Here is a 23,235-nt window from a genome sequence, read left to right on the forward strand (position 1 = left end):
TGGTGAAATTGTATGGGATGTAGCACCGTGGTAGTTTTGCATCGTAATGTTAGAGTTATAAATTACTCACTACCCGCCCTGGCTTCGCTCGGGTGTACATGTATTATATATATAAACCTTCCTCTTGAATCACTTTATCTATTGAAAAAACCACTTCAAAATCCGTTGCGTAGTTTTAAAGATTTAAGCATACATAAGCACGGACAGGGAGTGACTTCGACTTTGTTTTATACTATGTAATGATGTATAAAAAATACCGTATACAGACATACGGTATTCTTTACTTCTTTTTCTCAGATCTACCAAAGTAATCATAAAAATCGGTCAATATGTTTCTGAGGAGTTCGATAACAATTTCATCACATAGAATCGTTCAACATTTCACTCTTAGACAGATTAGGGTAGAAACCGCTTCAAAATCCGTTGCGTAGTTTTAAAGATTTAAGCGTACATAGGGACGGACAGACAGCGACAGCGACTTTATTTTATACTATGTAATGATATAAACCTTCCTCTTAAATCACTCAATTGCTAAAAACTTCATTAAAATGAGATATAAACTAGTAGGTATCATACGGTAAATTAAAATAAATGAATAAACCAATAAAATAAAACATGAAATACGATTTAAAGAAACATTAAAGAATTTCTTCACTTCCATTGAGTTTACTGTAAAATGATATATATATGTATATATACACCTGTTATCAGGAGAATAAGAATACGATCTGAGAATGTACTAATAAACTTTATAATAAAATAATTTATTATTGTTTGAAGCGTTGATATATTTAATTAAAAACATAGCTTTAAGTATAATTAAATATAATAATAGCAAATATAATTAAAATTACTTTCCAAAATCTTATATATTGTTTTATTTTTAAATTAACCTACAGTATTCATATTATTCTGCATGGGACTTCGACTGCTTATATATCTGATGTAAATCCACATGAACAATGTCGCGGGGAATAGTTAGTCTATACATAATAATAAAATTGGAGTGTCTGTTTGTAATATTGAAATAACCATTTTTTACTACATGTATATGAATATAAATACGGCACATACACCAAAACAACATTTATTACACTTTTTATAGGTCTGTCTGTCTGTCTATTTCTTGCGGCTAATCTCTGAAATGGCTGGACCAATTTTGACGGAATTTTTTTTGGCAGGTAGCTTATAGGGAGTAATTTAGGCTACTTTTATTTTAGAAAAAATAAAGTTACATTCCAAGCGGACGTAATCGCGGGAAAGGCAGTATTATTAAATCTATAAAAGAAACTTCTGTTTCGTCACAAATGCTACATATATGGAGTGGTGACCGCGAATTAGCAAACGTAACGTAGGACGCCCTGCAGGTAGATGGAGCGATAAGTACGATTGCGTCTATAGTATGGACGAGAAGTGCTTACGATCGTGTCTAGTGGCATGCCTTGAGAAACATCATGTCCAGCAGTGGACTAATGACGATGCTACATATAAATGATATTCAAACCTTCAAGAAATGAACTTATTCCTTCTTAAAAGGCCGCCAACACACTTGCAATTCTCCTGTAGTTGCGGGTGCTCACGGGCAGCGGTAATCACTTACCATCAGGGGAGCCGCATGCTCATTTGTAGCCTATACTATAAAAAAAGTATGCCAGTAAACGTAATTGGTTTTGCCATTAAATGAAAACGTAACAAATATACTATTTTTTTCTAATATTATTAGATTTTACTTGCAATTCCGCTGGTGTTGCGGGTGCTCATTGAAAAATTGAAGTTCATATTATTTAGAAGGGTGAAAATTTAGGGTTGTATGTATTTTTCAATACTAAATAATAATAAAATTTAAATAAAATATTATGTCGAAAAAAAAAAAAAATTTAGGGGTGGATATCGATTACCACTTAGGGGTGTGAAAAATAGATATATAGCCGATTCTCATATGGATATAAAATTTCATAAAAATCTATCAAGTTTGAGAGGAGTATGGTAACTAACATTGTGACACGACAATTTTATATATAACATTAATATATTAATTTAATTTTATAATTTAATTTATTCAAAATAATATTATTTCTTAAAGGTATATTAACCTTCAGGTTATCTACCTACACTATACTCGATGTATTAAACCAGTGATTTTCAATCTTTATGATTGAAAGTTGCGAGGTAACAGATTGAGCTGGTATGGGCATGTTATGCGGAGGAATGAGGACCATGTCTTATGGAAAGTGTATAATATGAATGTGGATGGATGTAAAGGGAGGGGACACCCTAAGAAAAGATGGATGGATTGTGTGAAAGATGATATGAATAAAAGAAGAGTATGTTTAGATATGACGACCGATAGAGAGCAGTGGAAGAGAATGACATACTGCGCCGACCCCAAATAATGGGATAAAGGCAAGGCAATGATGATGATTTCGCGACCCCTTTACTGATTAAAATAAATTTAATTAAAAGCCTACATAGGTTGGTTAGGTAAAACTGGCAAGAGAAGCTCTTAAATTTATGCCATTCACCACTTCATACGTGTGTGAACAGATATTTTCTTCAGTAGGAGATATCTAAATATATATAACTCTAAGGTGACTGACTGACATAGTGATCTATCAACGTACAGCCCGAACCACTGGAAGGATCGGGCTGAAATTTGGCATGCAGGTAGATGTTATAACGTAGGTATCCGCTAAGAAAGGATTTTGATTAATTCTACCCCCGAGGGGATAAAATAGGGGATGATAGTTTGTATAAAACTTTGTCAATTTTAAACCGATCGGGCTGAGACTTTATATGCATAAAACTACTATGACGCAGGCATCCCCTAAGAAAGGATTTCACCCCCAAAGGGGATAAAATAGGGGATAAAAGTTTGCATAAATCTTCTAAAATTTTGTAGGCCCTAATTGTTTACACACGCTAAACAAAAGTAAAGCTGCAAAAACTACACCTAATTAATAATAAAACTACACCAAAATGTTAAAACTAAAAAGAGAAATAGATTGCAATTAGTAAATATTTTGATTATTAACGTTTCAAAAATATTACCAAAATTCTATAAACTTTTGAAAAATAAAAAAACACATCCTTCCCACTAAAATTGTGTTTTAATTGTATATGACTTTTTCTTTCAGCCGACGACCCCCCGAGTAAGGTTTCGCGACCCCCTAGTCGTGTCCATAAATTGAAAAACACTATTTTAAACTGTATCTCTATTTCGCAGTTATTTTAATAAACACAACGTTATTCAAATATATGAAAAAGTAAATTAAAATACACAGAGTGTAGAGATGTTAAATAAACGTAGTAATAAATTAAATCCAATGCACCGAGATTCCATTATTTTGATATATGCTGCAGAATTCTGAGAATTACTGCTATAATTTACTTAATAATATAATGGTAAAATATAATATTAAAATATGTTAATATTACCTAGTTATAAATTATATCACTCCCAATTCTTCTTCTTTCGTTTCAACGGCAACTAAATACATGTATCTAAATAAATATAACTCAAAGGTGACTGACGTAATGATCTAACAACGCACAGTCCAAACACTGGACGGATCGGGCTGAAATTTGGCATGCAGGCAGATGTTATGACGTAGGCATCCGCTAAGAAAGGATTTTGATTAAATTTACCCCTAAAGGGATAAAATAGGGGATGAAAGTTTGTATGAAACTTTGTCAATTTTAAACCGATCGGGCTGAGACTTTGCATGCATAAAGGTACCGCATAAGGAACCACGTGGAGCTCGTCCTGATATGGACATTGCTAACCTTTGTTATTTTTTTGGTTGTTAGTCCATGTTACTAACAATCCGAATTCTATATCTGTGTATGGCTTTGACCTTATTGACTCGTATCCGTCAGGCGGGAGTTAGCCTTCAGCCGGTCTATAAGTACTTCCTTTGGTTTGGAGTGCCATCTGCACACGCCCCCTATCGTCCGGTGAAGCTGTAAAGGCCAGCTGCGGACAGCATTAGAGTAGTTCGAAAAAAACCTTGGATGCATAGTCGACTGAGTGACAATTGTAAAGAACGCGTTTGAATATCTAATATAATAAAATTTAACACGACTTCATCCGGTCGTTGTAATCCTTGACCAAAAAAAAAATCAGTAATCTAACCCAAATAACCAAAGAAGAGACTTTCACCATTCTATCTTCAAATATGACGATTTTCTAGACAAACTTTCATCCCCTATTTTATTCTACGTCTTACAACCCTTTATTGCATTAAAAAGCTATAGTGTAGGTCCCTTGGATCACTCCTGTGGGTCCTCACAAATAATTATTAACGGATTATTTACGTACGAATAAAATAGAAAGCGCAAGATAGTATATTAAATATATAGTACAATATTAAATGTGTACCAAATTTCATTTTAATCGGTTCAGTAGTTTCCGCGTGAAAGCGAGTCAGACTGACAAACAGACAGAGTTACGTTCACGTTTTTAATATCATTAAGGAGTAAGGATTATTATCTATTACTTATTTAAAACCCGAAATCTCTTAAAGAGGGTCCTGCTGAGCCGCAAATCCACACCTCCCAAATCATGTATTAAAACAGTTTCTTCTTGTAACAAGATATACAATTATATGTACATATCAATAATTATGTCAACAAAGTTAGGTATATGATAATATGATAATATTATTTATATTATCATTGTTTAAAACGTGAGAGATAATCAGCTACGACACTCGGGGCACGTACAGATTATCATTTAAGTATGCTAATTCTGATGATAAAGTGTATAATTACGATTTAGGGTTCCATGGGTATTAAAAAATGGAGTAAAAACTGCAAAATGTCGTTTTTGACAACCAGTAGTGTCATATAAACATATTAATAATAAAAATAATAATAAAACCAGCAAAAGTTGAGAAAATGCGACAATAGCGTAAATTTAATAATAAGGCTGTTGTCTTAGATACATGTGCTATACTCCGTCGCTTCCTAAATGCCACAGAATAAACCATCAAGCAAAATAAAGTAACGGGAGACTTGGCATGTCCCGTCCTCGGTACTGATCACCAGCTTAAGCTGTGAAAAAGAGAATAATAAACTAATCTACATTCCACTATAAAAGGCTGTTATCTTAGATACATGTGCAATAGTCCATCGCTTCTTAAGTGCCACAGAATAAACCATCCTGCAAAATAAAGTAACGAGAGACTTGACATGTCCCGTCCTCGGTACTGATCACCAGTTTCAGCTGTGAAAAAGAGAATAATAAACTAATCTATATTCTACTATAAAAGGCTGTTATCTTAGATACATGTGCAATACTCCGTCGCTTCTTAAGTGCCACAGAATAAATCATCAAACAAAATAAAGTAACGGGAGACTTGGCATGTCCCATCCTCAGTACTAATCACCAGCTTAAGCTGTGAAAAAGAGATATTATAATAATAATAATAACTACATTCCACTACAAAAGGCTGTTATCTTAGATACATGTGCAATAGCCCGTCGCTTCCTAAACGCCACAGAATAAACCATCCTGCAAAATAAAGTAACGAGAGACTTGACATGTCCCGTCCTCGGTACTGATCACCAGTTTCAGCTGTGAAAAACAGATAATAATAACAGGAAGGAGTTTATACAATACTGATAGTCATCCACAGGTATCATAACAAACATCAATATATAAATTTAGAAAAATCACTCTACACTACCCTTCAAAAGGCCGCCATTTTGAACAGACTAAAATTCCTGGAAATGGACGTAAATGACAAATCACCTATGACCTGTAAAAAGCACTAATTAATTAATTCATGGTGAAGAGGTAGGCTTTGAAGCCGGCTACCGCAAGGGAAACCCCAAGTAGCGCCCGTGACTTGTGACACGGGTGTAGGTTTAAAAGGCCCTTTTAGAATGCATTTTACCTAAATGTCGTTTGGCTAAAGTTAGTAATTCATTTTATGGCAATTGCGTAAGGTTTTGCAATAAAATACCAGAGTCTGTTATAAATCTGCCAGAAAAAAGATTTAAATGTCAAATAAAACACTTCCTTTGCAAAAAAGCTTACTATAAAATTGAAGAATTCGTTAACGATAATAATGTTTTTGTAGAAAAATTTTAAATACATAGCACTGACAATATTATCTGATTACACTAATAATGAGTGCGTAGCGATTTCTATGTTGATTGTCGCATGCCTCTTACTTGTTACACTGTAATTATTTATATAAAAAAAAACATCTATTAAAAAGAGCAAAACAAGTTTCTTGCTCATTCTTCTTGTGATGAATCTGCATTCCGAATGAGTGGTAGAATCAAAATATGACTATTCAAAAGTGCTTGTAATGAGTTTATTTGAATAAAGATTATTTCTATTTCTATTTCATTAACACTCACCTTCACTACTTGCAGCTTCCCCCCAGGCCCAACTAAGACCGGGATAAACTCATCCCAAATACAATTCACTTTAGTATCCAAAACACAACCGGTACGCTGTTTAGCTTGGAACTATATGGCGCTGTGTCAATTGTCCAGGGATGTAAAAAACTCAGGAACCACTGCACGATTCCAGATTCTTTCTCTTATCAAAGGTCCGCATCGACGATTGATTATTAGACTTAATGTAAGTCTTTAATAGATAAATAAATAGCAAATATCAGATTTGATTTAATTTGACAGTAGGTAGATTCATACAGTCGCATTGGTTTGACGACCTCGGTGGTCTAGCGGTCTAGCCTATGGCTTTACGAGCGGTAGTCGCGGGTTTGATTCCTCGCACAAACATTTGAACACTCGATATTTAGGTGTTAAGTATGGATTTAGATAAGTGAATTTCGAGACACCACTGCTGTGCTATGTTTTGGTCTCTGTTGAGAATATTGTTTGTATTGTCGAGGTGTGGGTTCAATTCTTGACTGCCTCGGTGGTCTAGCGGTCTAGCACACCGCTTTACGACCGATAGTCGCGGGTTCGATTCCTCGCACAAACATTTGTATTCATGAGTATGATTGTTTTGTATCGGTCTAGGTGTTTTCTATATATAATATGTATGTATTTACGAAAAAAAGCATCAATGTATTTCTATCAGTTATCTAGTATCCATAACACAAGCTTTAGATAGCTTAAATTGGGTCTAGATGGTACTGTGTGAATTGTCCTGAGATTTTTTTTTTCTTCTCAGCTTTCGTTCTCAGCTTTCATTTTGGTATGTACGGGCCTAAGCCTACATACAGCGGTCTGTCCCTATGTATGCTTAAATCTTTAAAACTACGCAACAGATTTTAAAACAGTTTTTATTTATGGATAGAGTGATTCAAGAGGAAGGTTTATATAGATATATATAATACATGTACACCCGTGCGAAGCCGGGGCGAGTAGCTAGTTAATATTATCAACGCGCAAGTTTGTTAGTATGGATGGATGTTTGTTACTCTTTCACGCAAATACTACGGAACTAATTTTTATGAAACTTTACAGTAATATAGCCTATACATCAGAATAACATATAGCCAATATATTTCTCGAGAGTGAAACCGCGGGCACAGCTAGCAATTAATTACTCTGAACAATACATACAGTGCCTTCTAGTCAGGGTTTTAAAAAATTATTAAAAAAAATCCTTTTTGTGGAATAATGGAATGTGGTATTCTCTATGGTAACTGTTGATGATGGTGAGGTATCAGTGTAGGATGATAAGATGAACATCGTGACAAATTCACCAGGAATTTGTTGCGATGGTTACCAGAGGGAACCGCGTGGAAGTCAACCTGGCCATTCAACATTGCCATGCCAACCACCAGTCCACATTGACTCCATGCATGGAGTCAAAAATCCTTATTGCTAACAATGCCCATCCTCGCAGAACTTATAGCGAGTACTAAATAATTGATGGCAATACTGAAATACATTTCTTTTTGTAAATACATACATAATATAATATTTATAGAAAACACCCAACCCAATACAGACCAAACAGTAAATACTCATGAATACAAATGTTTTAACGGAACGAGGAATCGAACCTGCGACCATTGGAAGTAAGATTGTATGCTAAACTGCTACACCACCGCGGCTATCTCTTTACGACTACTTCCAATGCGCCACCTACAGGTTTCTTAATTAATTAAATAATAGATAACAAAGTAATGATGTTTTATTTATTGTTGTTGTTGCTGTTATCAATAGATGGCGTTTGAAAGTCACATACGGACAAAGCCGCAGGCACTACTAGTACGAATTCTAAATCTACGTATATTTACGAAGAGGAGAGAAATTATGAGGACGAAAATTTTTTTCTCTTGTATGGTAAGTTTTTATATCTTTTGTATGGTAAAATATCTCTTTTGTATGGTAAATTTTTATCTCTTTTGTATGGTAAATTTTTATATCTTTTGTATGGTAAATTATATCTCTTTTGTATGGTAATTTTGTTCTCTCTTTTGTATGGTCAATTTTTATCTCTTTCGTATGGTAATTTTTATCTCTTTTGTATGGCAAATTTTTATCTCTTTTGTATGGTAATTTTTTCTCTATTTTGTATGGTCAATTTTTAGCTCTTTTGTATGGTAAATTTTTATCTCTTTTGTATGGTAAATTTTTGTCTCTTCTGTATGGTAAATTTTTATCTCTTTAGTATGGCAAATTTTTATCTCTTTTGTATGGTAAATTTTTATCTCTTTTGTATGGTAAATTTTTAACTCTTTTGTATTTTCATCTCCACATAATTTTTATGTTGTTATATGACTATCAATAAAGTAACAAGCCAGTATGAGTACAAATGCACTGCAGTTATCTTTACGGCGTCTGTATATAAAGGACAGGAGGCAAGAGTAATGGGGTTCGATTCCGCTGCAATAGTGTATTGTGAACGTTAGTATAGGAGACGCACGGTCGTATATTTGATATATGCTACAAATCGAGCCGGGGGACCTTTCTGTCTGTCTGCTTTGTGATTTATAATCATTGTGTAAAGATATAAAGGAGCAAACATTTCGATTTATTATTTAAATTGAAATTCTGTTTGAATTAAATTAATTATTTTTGATTCATCGTAATGTTAATGTAGACAAGTGTTAAGGAGTGATCTGAGTAGCAATTGTGGAAGGTAATCAAATCAAATCAAAAATCATCTTCTCGTGTAGCACATTTTAGCCGCTTATTGACGTAATTTTTTTTATATTAAAGGACAACTCATACAGCGCCTTCTAGTCCCAAGTTAAGCAGAGCTTGTGTTAGTACTAGTCAACTGATATAAATACATAGACACTTTTTTGTATACATATATAATATACATAGAAAACACCCAGACCGATACAAACAATCATACTAATGAAATATTTGTGCCGTGCGAGGAATCGAACCCGCGACCATCGGATCTAAAGCGGTGTGCTAGACCGCTAGACCACCGAGGTCGTCAAATTATATAATTAACTAGCTTTTGCTCGCGGCTTCACTCCCATTAATTTATCCCTTAGAGGTGGAATTTATAAAAATCTTGTCTTAGGGAATGCCTACGTCATAGTAGCTTTATGCAAGCAAAGTCACAGCGATCGGTTTAAAATTGACGAAATTTCTTATAAACTTTCATCCCCTATTTTATTCCTTTGGGGGTAGAATTAATCAAAATCCTTTCTTGGCGGATGCCTACGTCATAACATCTACCTGCATGGCAAATGCTAATCCTTGGATTGGGCTGTGCGTTGATAGATCACTACGTCAGTCACCTTTGAGTTATATATATTTAGATATTTTAATTATCTATTATGTATTTGTTGACGTCATAAGATACAGTAGCATAACAACTTTAATAGCTATATACGTGACATATTAACAGACAATTTAACTGTCAAATGCGTATCGGGGTTATCAGCGACTGATCGTAGTCACGTATTATTCGATACTACACGATCTGATAACAATACATTAATATCATTACTTGCAGGTTAATTCTATTACTTCATAATCTATTGGAGATTACTGTCGCTAAGGGTTTTGGCCCAGATGGTATTTTTAAATGGATGGTATGACTGCAGCGGGAACACAACAGTAATTAAATAAAAATTAGTAAATGAAAGAAAAAAAAATGGGGAAAGGTGATTGTTAGTAATGTGGATTGATAACCCTATTGCTAGCAATGTACCATGTTAGGTTGACCTCCACGCGGCTCCCCCTGGAAACCAACGTGACAAATTCCTGGTTGTCACGATGGGCTAACTAATCTGACCTCATGCTCATCTCATCATGTTCCACTGCTAAACCACCAATGCTGTCAAATAACATTTGTGTAATTAATACTGTCTAATTAAAACTGATTACATTTTTGGCATCAGTATCGATCACTAATCACCCCCTGATCATTATTTTGGAAATATATTTTATGTACAGAATTGACCTCTCTACAGATTTATTATAAGTATATCTAAATACTGATGATGAAGTTGTCGGCAACAGATGGTAACGGTACACTTTTTTTTACCTGACGAAATTCCTCATGGAGACCTGTCCACCCCGTAGAAGTAATTGGGTGAGGACTGGCTGTTACTGGTTAAAATCCCTCGTGTTTCTTCCACTTGTTTTTGGTGGCAAGGTCTAGCAACGCGGTTCATAGAGCGTGCGAGGCTACCACGAACGAGCTTATTTCTATTTCTTATTTTGAATAAAGCTTATTTCTATTTCTTTTATCTGTTGCAATTGGTAACATATTCCACCTATTACTATTAATTTAGACTAGCTCTACGGACGACTTCGTCCGCGTGGAATTTAACTTATTTTTCTAAAATAAAAGTAGCCTAAGTTACTCCTTATTACATCAGCTACCTCCCAAAACAATCCCGTCAAAATCAGTCCAGCCATTTCAGAGATTACCCTGAACAAATAGACAGACAATCAGGTAGACAAAATGTGTATAACACCGTATTTATATTCATATGCATGTAGAAAAAACCGATTATTTCAATGTTACAAACAGACACTCCAATTTTGTTTATATGTGTAGATTAATAAATTAGTACAAGTACATACCTATTTCTGCCGTCCTTACGCTGCCGCAACGTCGTCCACTAACAGCTTCTCTGTATTTCGGTGGCTGGTTCTATTCGTAGAACTTGCCATGGTCTGGAGGACATGGCATGGCATGGCATAAAAGCCATAGATCCATGTGTCCATGGAAAGGCACCTAAATTTGTATCGATAGCTTTGGCTTGCCAATCCATATAAGTACAACATCTTCTCTATACATCTTTGATCCTTCTGTGCTTCTTTGAAAATGATGTGAAACACATTTGTTTCAAATTCTATTTCCAACTAAAATTATTTCACATTTATCACTAACACATACACCACAATAGTAATCCATATTTTCAAACCCTATTCACTGAACAACAAATCAAATTTGGTTGTAGACACTGCACTCCAACACATTCCAATAATTAACTGCAATCCAAATTTCCAATGTATAAATCAAAAGATATGAAAAGTCGTAGATGGAGTATCTATCTATGACTTTTGAGAAGCTTTTGATACTGTTACAGTACCGATGCTCCGTCTAGGGTCACTACACAAACTAAAAACGAAATAATATCTAAAACCTAAACAGAACCAAATAAACAGCTTTGATTTAGATTAATTGACAATTGTCACGTTTATAGATAAATAACGATACGATATTAATACGATAAATTGATTGTATTAACGATTAATAGAAAACCGGTAGCTGTAAATGTTAATGAAAAAACGGAATTACAATTTTAAGATACATTTTGTAAAAACGCCGATTACAATGATAATGGTGTACAAAATTATGAATGACACAATGATGTAAACAATGAAGAGGATGGTCCAGTCCTTGAAGACGGGTGTGTGAAACCAAAGCAAAAATATATGGAAGACATTACGAATGTAGGTATACCGATGCTCGTATGCAGCATCTTGAGATGTCGTGCGCCAAATAAAGCGCAAGGTCCGCTTGAGAAAGCATAACTGGAATTATAGGTACATGAAATATAAAAAAGACTTAGAAAACACTTAAGAGTATGTAAAAGTGCCTTATATTATAAGCACTCAGTAAACTTACTAAAAGCAGTATATAGGAGTGCCTGTATAGGATATTGATAAACTTAAAAGCTATTTAAGTACTATTTTTAAACTAATATATAATTGAAAAGGTTTTTGTATGGTCGTATATTCGAATAATTGATATATTAAAATATTCAAGTAAGTCAACCGAGCATCTAACATATCCTTTGAATCACACTATACAGATTTGCATGTCTAGTGTGTGGTTCGCCATAATATCAGAATCTAAAACTATTTTATTAGATAATAAAGATTATTATTATTTTAAAAATTTTCTCCTCTTCTATTGGTCTCTTTATTATAATTTTATCACTGATTATTCCTAGACATAGACTCCAAATATTAGCTATTTATTTTTAATTATATATTGACTATTGTACCAATAAGTATTAGTAATCCGGTGTGCGGTGCCTGAATATCCATTTACTACACCAACAAGCGTATTTCTGACTGTGACGCTCGTCACAGCACATATCTGATGGAGCACGTGCGTCAACCTCCGGTGTTTTATCTGTGCCGACCAACCGTTGGCATAATTCAGAGCCAGTATAACTTCAGCAGACAAGAAGTGGTACTAAAAAAATTACGTAGTATGTATTTATGTATAGTACATTCAGATTTTTTAACCCGCGCTAAAAATCATTCCTTTGCTCCTTGAGTAATTCTCCACACTCAGCTATGAGCCATTTTGTATCGGTATGGTATACACACGCAGGTTTACCCATATTCTACTAGTCTAAATATTCTGTAATGTATACTATTCCTAATTGAACCTATATGTGTTCTAAGATTCAAATAAAAATTCTTATCATCTTAAATGTATTGACTAGAGTTAAACTTTATAAGTTGTCTACATGGGTGCCTCTTTCTCACTTAAAGCGTTCTGTTAAGCGTCTTGCTTTGAAAACTGTAATGGTAAGGTTTATATACGGCAGTGAAATTACACCACAATTACCATAGTGGTTAGTCAAATCAATCATATCCAATATAATTCATGTACGTATAATGACAGACACCTATGATAGGCCAAAACTATCGTCAATTCCGAAAGTAGTTCGAACCAAGAAGAACTGACAAGAAACTCTGCCTTAACTACTCTCAAATGTACTCATTGTACATCATTATAAAAATACACAATTTTTAAAACTTAGTTTACATAATTCGATAATGATTTCGCCATCATAAGCTAACTAAGCTGGATTGATCCTCATCATTCTATCCTCCACTGGTACAACAATAGCATATGTAGTTAACGCAGGCACAAGCACTATTCTATTACCAGCTATTAAAAATGTGTATGCTAAATCTTCTTCTTATAATGAAAGACCCATACTCAATGAACCAATAGCCTATGATTGTGATGAAGATAACGTCCTTAGCATGAACAGAATGGCGACATATATTTTTAATAGAAAATAAACGGAGTCTGCAATGTCTAATAAATAACAATCCACACCCAACGCAGTGAATACTATAAAATCTATGCTCACCGAGATTTAGGACCGAGCTTTCTATTATGTGTTAATACATATTTCAATGGTGCAATAGTGTTTGTAGACGGTCAGAAAGCATACCTATCTACACACTGTATTACTATTTATTTGAATCTATTTACTTTGCAGAAACATACAACACTAGATACTTGATTAATATTGTTTTTGTAAGGGATTAAAGAAAATATAATTCATAGGAATCTGGCAGCTAAATTCTTAGAGGGCTCAATATACATCCCTGTGATACACCATGTTAAGGTTTATTATGAAAACCACAAATATTAACATTTCAGTCATATATGTCTGACGTTAAGAAGTTCTACATGAGCCATGTCAGACATATATGTCTGACGCTAAAAAGTTCTACATGAGCCATGTCAGACATATATGACTGACGTACGCGATTTGGTAGAAGGCCACGACAATTCCAGATGTCCGACGCAAACGATACATTTGCTTATGTTTCGAAAGCTTGGCCTATCAGGAACAAAACCTGAAAATTTCTTGGCTTACTACAAATAATAAAATGAAATAAATGAACGTCAGACATAAGATTGATACGGCTTGTCGAAAAAAAATTATATAGGGACATGATAGTCATATAAAATAGTGTTTTTTCCGGGAATATTGGCAACAAAAGTTCTGTGACACTTTAAGTTTTTTTGTTACATTTTTAACTAAATTATCTAATAAAGTTTACTATAATATGTATGTATGTATAATATGTATGTATTTACAAAAAAAAAATCTATGTATATGTATCAGCAAGCTTTCGCTAGTCCTAAGATTAGATTAGATTAGACAAATGTCACGGCTCTAGTTTTAAAAGCACACAAATATACGTTTTTAATTAAAACAAATGAAATAACTTTTTTCCTAATACTTTATTTGTTTCCTATCCAAATCAGGATATACGTTTTTTTTTGTCAAAAAAAGTTGGCAACTCCACACTGTCCTACACTTCATGGTCATTAATAAAGCATTATTAAAAAAAATCGGTCCTACAGTATTCTCTTTTAGACTCCAGTACCACAATCCTGATGAGTGAAAATTACAAAATGGTCCTTTTGTGATTTTTTCTGGTACTTTAGACTGCATTGTTATATCATATATTTCATCATAATATACATATTTCTAATCCATAATATAATATTTAAATAAACTATAAATATAACAATAAAAACAAGTAATTAATATCATAAAGCCTAATTTGATAAATTGACTAAATATTCTTTTCTTTCTTAGTTTTTATTCCTCATAAACATATATTTTTTTTTAATTTATGCAGTCTTATAGAAACATTATTTCTTTTAATTCATTCAGTAAGTAAAAGGAATGGGAATAGCAATACTGACATATAGAATCTCCTTTACATAGTATAAAACAAAGTCGCTCTCGCTGTCTGTTGACCTTAGATCTTTTAAACTACGCAACGGATTTTAATACAATTTTTAGCATTAGTTATCCAAGAGCAAGGTATATATATATACACCTGTAGGAAGCCGGGGTAAGTAGCTAGTTAATATATAAAATAAAAGATTGTAATATTTTTATTTATTTATTCGCTACTATTTAACAAGTATATCTATTTCTCACCTTTTTTTGAAAATAATGTCTGCAAGGGTTTCAAAATTATCACTAAAGTATAAAAAGCGCAAAATATAGTTAATAAATTGACCATATCCGGCAGTGGAACCCAATTAGCAAAGACTTCTTTACGGATCCCGAGAATGAAACAAACTGATGATGCCACGAATGCAGGTACGCCGAGGATTACGTGAATTCCTCGGATTATGCTGCTGCAAGAACTGTCTTCTGTACCAAGGTATGCCAGTGGACCGGTCAGAGCAGTAAGTGCAGCCAGACCGCCTGCTGCCAACCCTGAATGGAAAGTTATTATTCAAAATATCTATAGTAATTTTAGGGAAATCATGAGATCTTGCTCGATCCCATAATCACAGCTAAACTGAAGAGTGGTAGATGTGGTGATGGTGGTGATGGTGGTGATAAATAAAATGCTGGGCAGGCATGTATGGAAGATCATGGTTGTAACGCAGCTGATTATGGGGTACTCAATAAAAAAATAGTGGTACGATTGATACTTTTAAAAAAAGTGTCATAATTAAAAAAGTATATCTTAAGTCATGTAGATGTTTTTTTTTTATCTCACTATAATGACGAGGAGAAAAATTGTAAGGAGCTCTGTCGGCAAAGATCACAACGATACCATACCACAAGATATACCATCACAAAATCCACGACCACTCTGCCAAGAGTGAACGACAGAGAAGATAATGACGAAGAATCTAATGGTAAGTGGTATCTACCACCTATATACTTAGACAGCAACGAGTACATGATAGCGTGATGACGTCATGATGTTACGAATATATTCAGAAATCAAAACTACCGTCATGCATCAATTTGAAGTTTGCTTTGATGTGAAGTTTTTAACAGTGTTCGAGTAAGACGGGTTTTTTATATAACAGGGGACCAACAAGCGTGCGGCTCACCTGATGGTAAGTGATTACCGCCGCCCATGATCACCCGCAACACCAGGGGAACTGCAAGTCCGTTGTCGGCCTTTTAAAAAGGAGTAAGTTCTTTTCTGGTAGGTTTCAATATCGTATTGGTTAAAATATTATGTTATATTCCAGGATAGGGTACAGGGTAATCATCACAACTTGGTCGTCAAGAATGGAAGGTAAGGAATATACTGCCATAATGCAAATAACGGCCTCACCGGTCTAATGGTTTAAAACACCGTCTTTTTCGGATTGTCGCGAGTTCGATTCCTCGGACTGTAGAAATATTTGTATTCAGGAGTATAGTTGTTTGTGTGGTAGAAAATACCAACTAAGTAAAATATAGATTATATAAACATGGTACTAGACAACTGATATAAATAAATAGAATTTTTATTGTATTTAAAAATTCTATATATTTATATCAGTTGTCTAGTACCTTGTGTTACAAAATCTATATTTAACTTAGGTCTAGATAGTTCTTTGTAAATTATTCTGTGTTATTATTATTATTCTCTCTATCATCTCACTCTCTCAGCTTTTTCTGGTTTTTTCCATTTTATTATTATTATTATTACTTTTATTATTTTTCCTCTCGAGTTTCGCCGGTAATCTTGGTATGTACGGGCCTAAACCAAGTACAGAACAATGTTCTATTTCTAGGTGAATATACTATATATGTAATTTTATGTTATCTGTGCTATAATATGAATGTTGGCCTAATCTGTTTGTAGAAATTTTCTAACAATGCGGCATGAGTTTAGAACTACAGCCTTCTGCAGCTGGCGGTATATATTAGGGGGCAAGTTGAGGGTATTTATTGACTGGTGCATCTGTTTCGGTATGACACCTGTAGTTGAGAGGACGATTGGTACTATTGTTACTTTTTGTAAGTGCTAGAGTCGGTTTATTTCCGTTTGTAATTCTTTATATTTTGTTATTTTTTCGGCTATCGTATTATTATTATTATATTTTAACCGTTTTACGAATTTAATAGTAAATTGATGATAGTACATATTGCCTTGACATACTCATAAATTAGTTCATTTTCTAATTCGTATTCTAGATATATCATCATTGCCTTGCCTTTATCCCATTATTTGGGGTCGGCGCAGTATGTCATTCTCTTCCACTGCTCTCTATCGGCCGTCATATCTAACCATACTCTTCTTTTATTCATATCATCTTTCACACACTCCATCCATCTTTTTTTGGGCTTTTTTTTTCCTCTCCCTTTCCATCCATGCACTTTCTTTAAGACAATCCACTTCCATTCAGTCGTCATAACATGCCCATACTTGCAACTAATTAAAACAAGATTCAAAATTAAACTTTCCTTCTTTTATAAATAGGTTGATATTAGCTTACCAGCCATAGAATGTGTGGTGAAGTTAAATCCTGCCAATAAGACAACGATGGCTGTACCGGCTCCAGCACACGCCAGCCCGCAGAACTGTATGAACATGTGTTCACCCTTCCTACCAGATACTTTCTGGGGGACCGCTGCACCGTGTAGGTAGTTTAGGATCAATATTCCTGATGGAATCAACAGCTGGTACTGAAACGGAAGAAAAGGTCTTTCCAATCGCAAATTATATCATATATATCATATATGTATATTTGACGACCTCTGTGGTCTAGCGCTTTACGTCCGATGGTCGCGGGTTCGATTCCTCGCACGGCACAAACATTTGTATTCATGAGTATGATTGTTCATATTCATAATTATTCATCATTCATAAGTATGTGTTTCCTATGTGTAATATGTATGTATCAGTTATCTAGTACCCATAACACAAGCTTTAGCTGGCTTAACTTGGGTCTAGATGGCGCTGTGTGAATTGTCCTGAGATTATTATTATTATTATTATACATATCTTATTTTACAATAAAGTATTAAAAACAAACTCTGTGTCAATTTATATCGCTGGATGGTTCTTAACAGTGAAATTACAGATTAAATCTCCTTAACCCCTCAAACTTATCTACACTTATCTATTTACCACAAAATGCTTCGCAAGTAGTTTAGCCTGTTGGTTTTCTTGAGTTTCTTGTCAGTTCTTCTCATCTCGAAATCATTCCGAACTGACGGTAGATTCGACATTTCATAAGAGTCTAATAGACCTACATGAATAAAGATATTTTGATTTGATTTGGCGCCTTCTATTAGATCTACAGTCAGATTATCTATCATTACTTTTAAAGAAGATTAAAAAAAATTAAACATACCCCAATTGTACATAAAGCTATATGCAAAATATTGTGAATTTCTCCTTTAAAACACAAAGTGTAACAAAGAATGGTGAATGTGGTTGCTCCCATAAACATATTGGCCAAGGTGATACAGGCTGCGTACCAGAGCCTCTTCCTATATTCAGCTTTGGGTATATCTACCAGAACTATCTTCACGGGCCCCACAAACTCCTTAACGGGAACTGTATCTTTGATACATTCTAGATTGCATGAATCCTCTGCAGACATTAGAGCAATAATAAAGAATTTTAACAATATATTATTATATCAATAGTCATCAAAAACCTATGTTTTACGACATTTTTACTACTATTCTTATTGACAAATAAATATGTCAAAATATCAAATTACGTTTAGACTAAAAAGTAAACATAAAACTGAAAAAAATTGTGGCAGAATGGACTCTGGTCGTTGCATTACGGATAGGCAAAATAAAAAAAAAAAACAATAAATTCCTAATACAATGAAATAGCAAATACTAGAAGCTAAGCGAAATCTTTTAAGTAATTCTACAGTATAAATACTTATTTTATATCTTAAATATGTCAACAGGATGTCTAGCCCGTAGCTTAAGGCCGACAAAGATCCATAAATAGATAAGATAAATATTAAAATTGTCACTCTTAATGCTTGAAAATTAATACTTTCAGCCAACCAAATTAAAAAAATCAGAATAAACTCAATGTATCCATAAATTTCTACTACAATTTCTAGCATGAATGCGTTTTAAACAAATTAAAATAAACGAGAAGGCTATTCATCCAAAGCCGTCGCAAAGCCACTATACTCAATTCGTTATGGAATGGTGCGTGTCACAAGAATGCAAGTTACTAAAATTTAAATAATTAACGAAGATTTTTATATAAAACATATTATCTGTAGGAAATTCTCTATTTGTTATCTAGTTGTGATTGAATTTACATTCCAACCATAACTTTTGCTGAATATCTAGGAATAGTGGAATATCTAGGAAACTAAATACATTCAAATGTTGTCGACTGTCACCTGCACAATGCCACAGCGTACGCATTATAATTTCTGTCTATGGTTTCAATAGTAAACCTTTGTGTTCATACATTAATCATTCGAATTTCGAATTTCTTTTTTGAATTTCGAATCGAGTTTGCTTTCCACGCGACATCGTCGACAAGGGATCGCGCCATGTGTACGTTCTGGATCCGCTTTTTCACGCTTCTGTAACTGAATTACAAACACACTTTTTTTTTACGTCCATTATGCTCTTTGACTGTATAGATATAAAGTTTAAAGTCATGTAAATAGAGAGGGAATTAAATTTGGACTGAACGAGGGCCGTACCGGCCCTTGGCTCAACGGGAACATTGAATTCCCTTCAAATATTAATTGTTCGACAAGCGTATTCAAGACTTTTGCTTTTTAATATTTCAGCTAATGAATTATGAATACTGCAGTATTAATAGCACTCGGTATAATACTGGAATCATGTTGAATTTCCATTTACGTATTTGTACGGCCATTTTTTTATTTTTTTTTCATTTAAAGTGAATTAGAATGTACGTCATCTAATTTCGCCATTGTTTTCTACACGCGGATTCCGGATATTTTTGTTCTTTTTTTTTTATTGGAATTTAGAATTCTAGTGATCAATCAAACGGTGAATGAACCACTTGATGGTATGTGGTAACCGTCGCTATATATAGTCACAGTGCCACAGATAACACTAAATTATTAATTTGTAATAACTTTTTTTAATATATTCAAATATTTTTTAATTATTATAATAATACTAGGAATCCTGCAAACTTTGTTTTGACATGAAATCGCTATTAAAATTAGGGGCTGATGGTAGAACGGTGAAAATTTCGGGTTGTATGTATTTTTAATGTCATATTATAAAAAAATGTCGAATAAATAAAACAAATGTTAGGGGTGGACCACCTTTATCACTTAGGGGTATGAAAAATAGATAGTAGCCGATTCTCAGACCTACTGATGATTCATGCAAAATTTCATAAAAATCTGTTAAACCGTTTCGGAGGAATATGGTAACTAATGTTGTGACACGAGAATTTTATATATAAGATAGTATATGAACCTCAACGAGTAATGTTGTAAATAATTATAAAATATCAAATTTTATATTAAATCGTAATTATATACATTTATTGAAATGTCGATGTTGAAGAACAGAAAGACAAATGACTATCGTAATATAGAGAACACGGCGTTGTATATTTGAGCTAGCTTTTGCCCACGGCTTGGTCGCTCGTCGTTCTTAAGTGGTGGAATTTATCAAAATCCAAATAGAAAAAAAAATATTGAATATATTTCTTATCAGGGTATGCCTACGTCATAGTAGGTTTATGCGCTCGACCATAAGTCTCAGCCCGATCGGTTTAAAATTGACAAAGTTTCATATAAACTTTCATCCCCTATTTTATCCCCTTGGGGGTAGGATTAATCAAAATCCTTTCTTAGCGAATGCCTACGTCATAACATCTACCTGCATGCCAAATTTCAGCTCGATCCGTCCAGTGGTTTGGGCTGTGCGTTGATAGATCACTACGTCAGTCACCTTGAGTTATATATATTTAGATATTATGAAATGAATTATTGAAGATGTTTTAATTATTATTTTTGTTGGATTTTCCAACATATATTTCTACTACATATAAACTTTATATAATCTTTGCCATTTGACAGTTTGTGTTCAGATAAAATTCTTAAAAACATAATTCTGAACAACATCTATTTAAAAGAGCAACACACAAGTTTCTTGCTCGTTCTTCTTGTGATGAGTCTGCGATCCGAATGAGTGGTAGAATAAAAAAATATGACCATTCAAAAGTGTTTATAATAAGTTTATTTCAATAAAGATTATTTCTATTTTTAAAACATATCAAATTCAAAAATCATTTATTTATGTAGGACATTTTTTAATGACATTTTAGCCGCTTTTGAACGTCAAAAATCTTGTATTAATACTTTTTCCCTACCGTTCAATTCAGTGTACAGATTCAATTGAGAAGAATATGCAAGAAACAGATTATAAAATATGTAGTTTAAAAAAATATATAGCCAGTATTTTCTATTTAGTCAGTAAGTCAGTTAATTTCCGTAATTAAGGTCCAAAGTCTTTACTACATTAATATAGATTAGATACAGATGTATGTATGTACTAGAAAAATAACATGTTTATCAGTTATCTACTGCTCATATTACAAGCTTCACTTTATTTTTTAAATATATGATAATAGAATAGAATAGAATAAAAACTCATTTATTCAAATAAACTCAATTTAAGCACTTTTGAACAGTCATAGTAGTTTTTTTTAATCTACCGCTCATTCGGTAAGCTGTCTCATCACAAGAAGAACGACCGACAAACTTGTGTGTTGCTCTTTTAAACAATCCTTCTAAGTTTACATTTACAAGTCGAAACGTGTGAATACAAACTACCAACCAGCACTAATTTATTTAGGTTAAATATAAGTACACAATAAGATTAAATCAGTCGTAGTCATGTAATGGTGCACCCGCCTGCGCTAACGGTTTCCGCTTTCGAGACGGGGCACCAATGGAGGATGATAAGATGAGCTTGAAGTTAGTTTGCCTACCTACAAATGCATCAGGAATTTATCATGATGGTTTCCAGGGACCACATGGAGGTGAACTTGACATAGTACATTACTAATAATCCCTAACACCTACCCACCCTGTCTTAGCCCGGGTGTACATGTATTATACATATAAACCTTCCTCTTGAATCACTCTATCTATTAAAAGAACCGCTTCAAAATCCGTTGCGTAGTTTTAAAGGTTTAATACATAGGGACGGACAGACAGCGACAGCGACTTAGTTTCATACTATGTAATGTAGTCTATGGTCAAATTGAGAATAGATTAATATTGTCTTTAATATTTGTTTATAGTCTTATTGAATGTTAAATAAATTATGGTAATTTTTTTTTTATAACACAGAGGACAAACGAGCATGCGGCTCACCTGATGGTAAGTGATTACCGCCGCCCATGAGCACCCGCAACACCAGGGGAATTGCAAGTACGTTGTCGGCCTTTTAAAAAGGAATAAGCTCTTTTCGACCACTAGTTAATAAATGAATCAACAATGATAAAACAAACAACTTTAATAATTTGTTAATTCAGTTCATTATTTAATACAGCCACAGCGAACATTTAACGACGACAAAAACCACCCTGGACACAGCCCCGAGCTTTGTTTTAATGTTCATTCACAAAAGTCATAAGCCCGCCAAAATTACTTCCCCTCTAAGATTCGGCTGCTTCTATATTACCTTTTATTACCCCAAAGGTACAAGAGTTTGCTTTTTTGACGTATAAATACAAGTAATCGTAAAAGGAGGTCGTTGTGGAGGGGATAATGTGGATAGCCTTGCTTATAAAAGCTCCAAGAAAGCTCTTTTAACTTAAACAAAGTTTATGGAAACGTGTCGTCGTACTTTATGCAATCCCTCGTGAAAGGTTGGGGATAAATCAGTTATGAGATTGGGTTTTTAAATATTAATTGTAAGATTGCCAATTTATTTTTTTAATTCTCAGTTACATTAATAATTTATTTATTTAAACTTTTATGCACAAATATAGATGCATATAGCGGACTTAACACCATGAGGTATTTTCTCCCAGTCAACCATTAGGCAAACAGAGATCTATGTGGGCAGTGCATTAAAAATAATAATAATAAAAAAAAATGTAGGTGTACCATTCAAAATAACAATTTAAAAAAATAATAGAATAGAATAGAATAGAATAGAAAATCATTTATTCAAATAAACTTAATTTAAGCACTTTGAATAGTCATAACAATTTTTTTTTATCTACCACTCGTTCGGAAAGCTGTCTCATCACAAGAAGAACGAGCAAGAAACTTGTGTGTTGCTCTTTTAAATAATCCTTGTA

At 33.7% G+C, this 23,235-nt stretch overlaps 1 protein-coding gene across 1 annotated transcript; it reads right to left on the minus strand.

Moving 5' to 3' along the window:
- Positions 1 to 11,007: 11,007 nt before the first annotated feature.
- LOC131854739 (uncharacterized) lies at positions 11,008 to 18,587 on the minus strand. Its single transcript, XM_059205884.1, has 6 exons — positions 18,293 to 18,587; positions 17,432 to 17,621; positions 15,135 to 15,419; positions 12,482 to 12,556; positions 11,879 to 11,949; positions 11,008 to 11,274 (listed from the first exon to the last, which is right to left on the minus strand). The coding sequence occupies exons 1-6, from the start codon at positions 18,542 to 18,544 to the stop codon at positions 11,008 to 11,010; spliced, it is 1,140 nt and encodes a 379-aa protein (XP_059061867.1). The 5' UTR covers positions 18,545 to 18,587.
- Between the last annotated feature and the right edge of the window lie 4,648 nt (positions 18,588 to 23,235).

This window comes from Achroia grisella, unplaced genomic scaffold (assembly GCF_030625045.1).
Source record: "Achroia grisella isolate CSIRO2021 unplaced genomic scaffold, CSIRO_AGI_Agris_v1 utg1062, whole genome shotgun sequence".
NCBI lineage: Eukaryota > Metazoa > Arthropoda > Insecta > Lepidoptera > Pyralidae > Achroia > Achroia grisella.

Excerpts from the sequence above, each read along its gene's own strand:
- LOC131854739 (XM_059205884.1), bottom strand. The coding sequence starts at position 18,544 with ATGTCTGCAGAGGATTCATGCAATCTAGAATGTATCAAAGATACAGTT. Across the intron at positions 15,420-17,431 it reads CACCACACATTCTATGGCTG|GGTTGGCAGCAGGCGGTCTG; the intron begins GTAAGCTAATAT and ends CTTTCCATTCAG. Across the intron at positions 11,275-11,878 it reads GATGCTGCATACGAGCATCG|TTGGAAATAGAATTTGAAAC; the intron begins GTATACCTACAT and ends AAATAATTTTAG.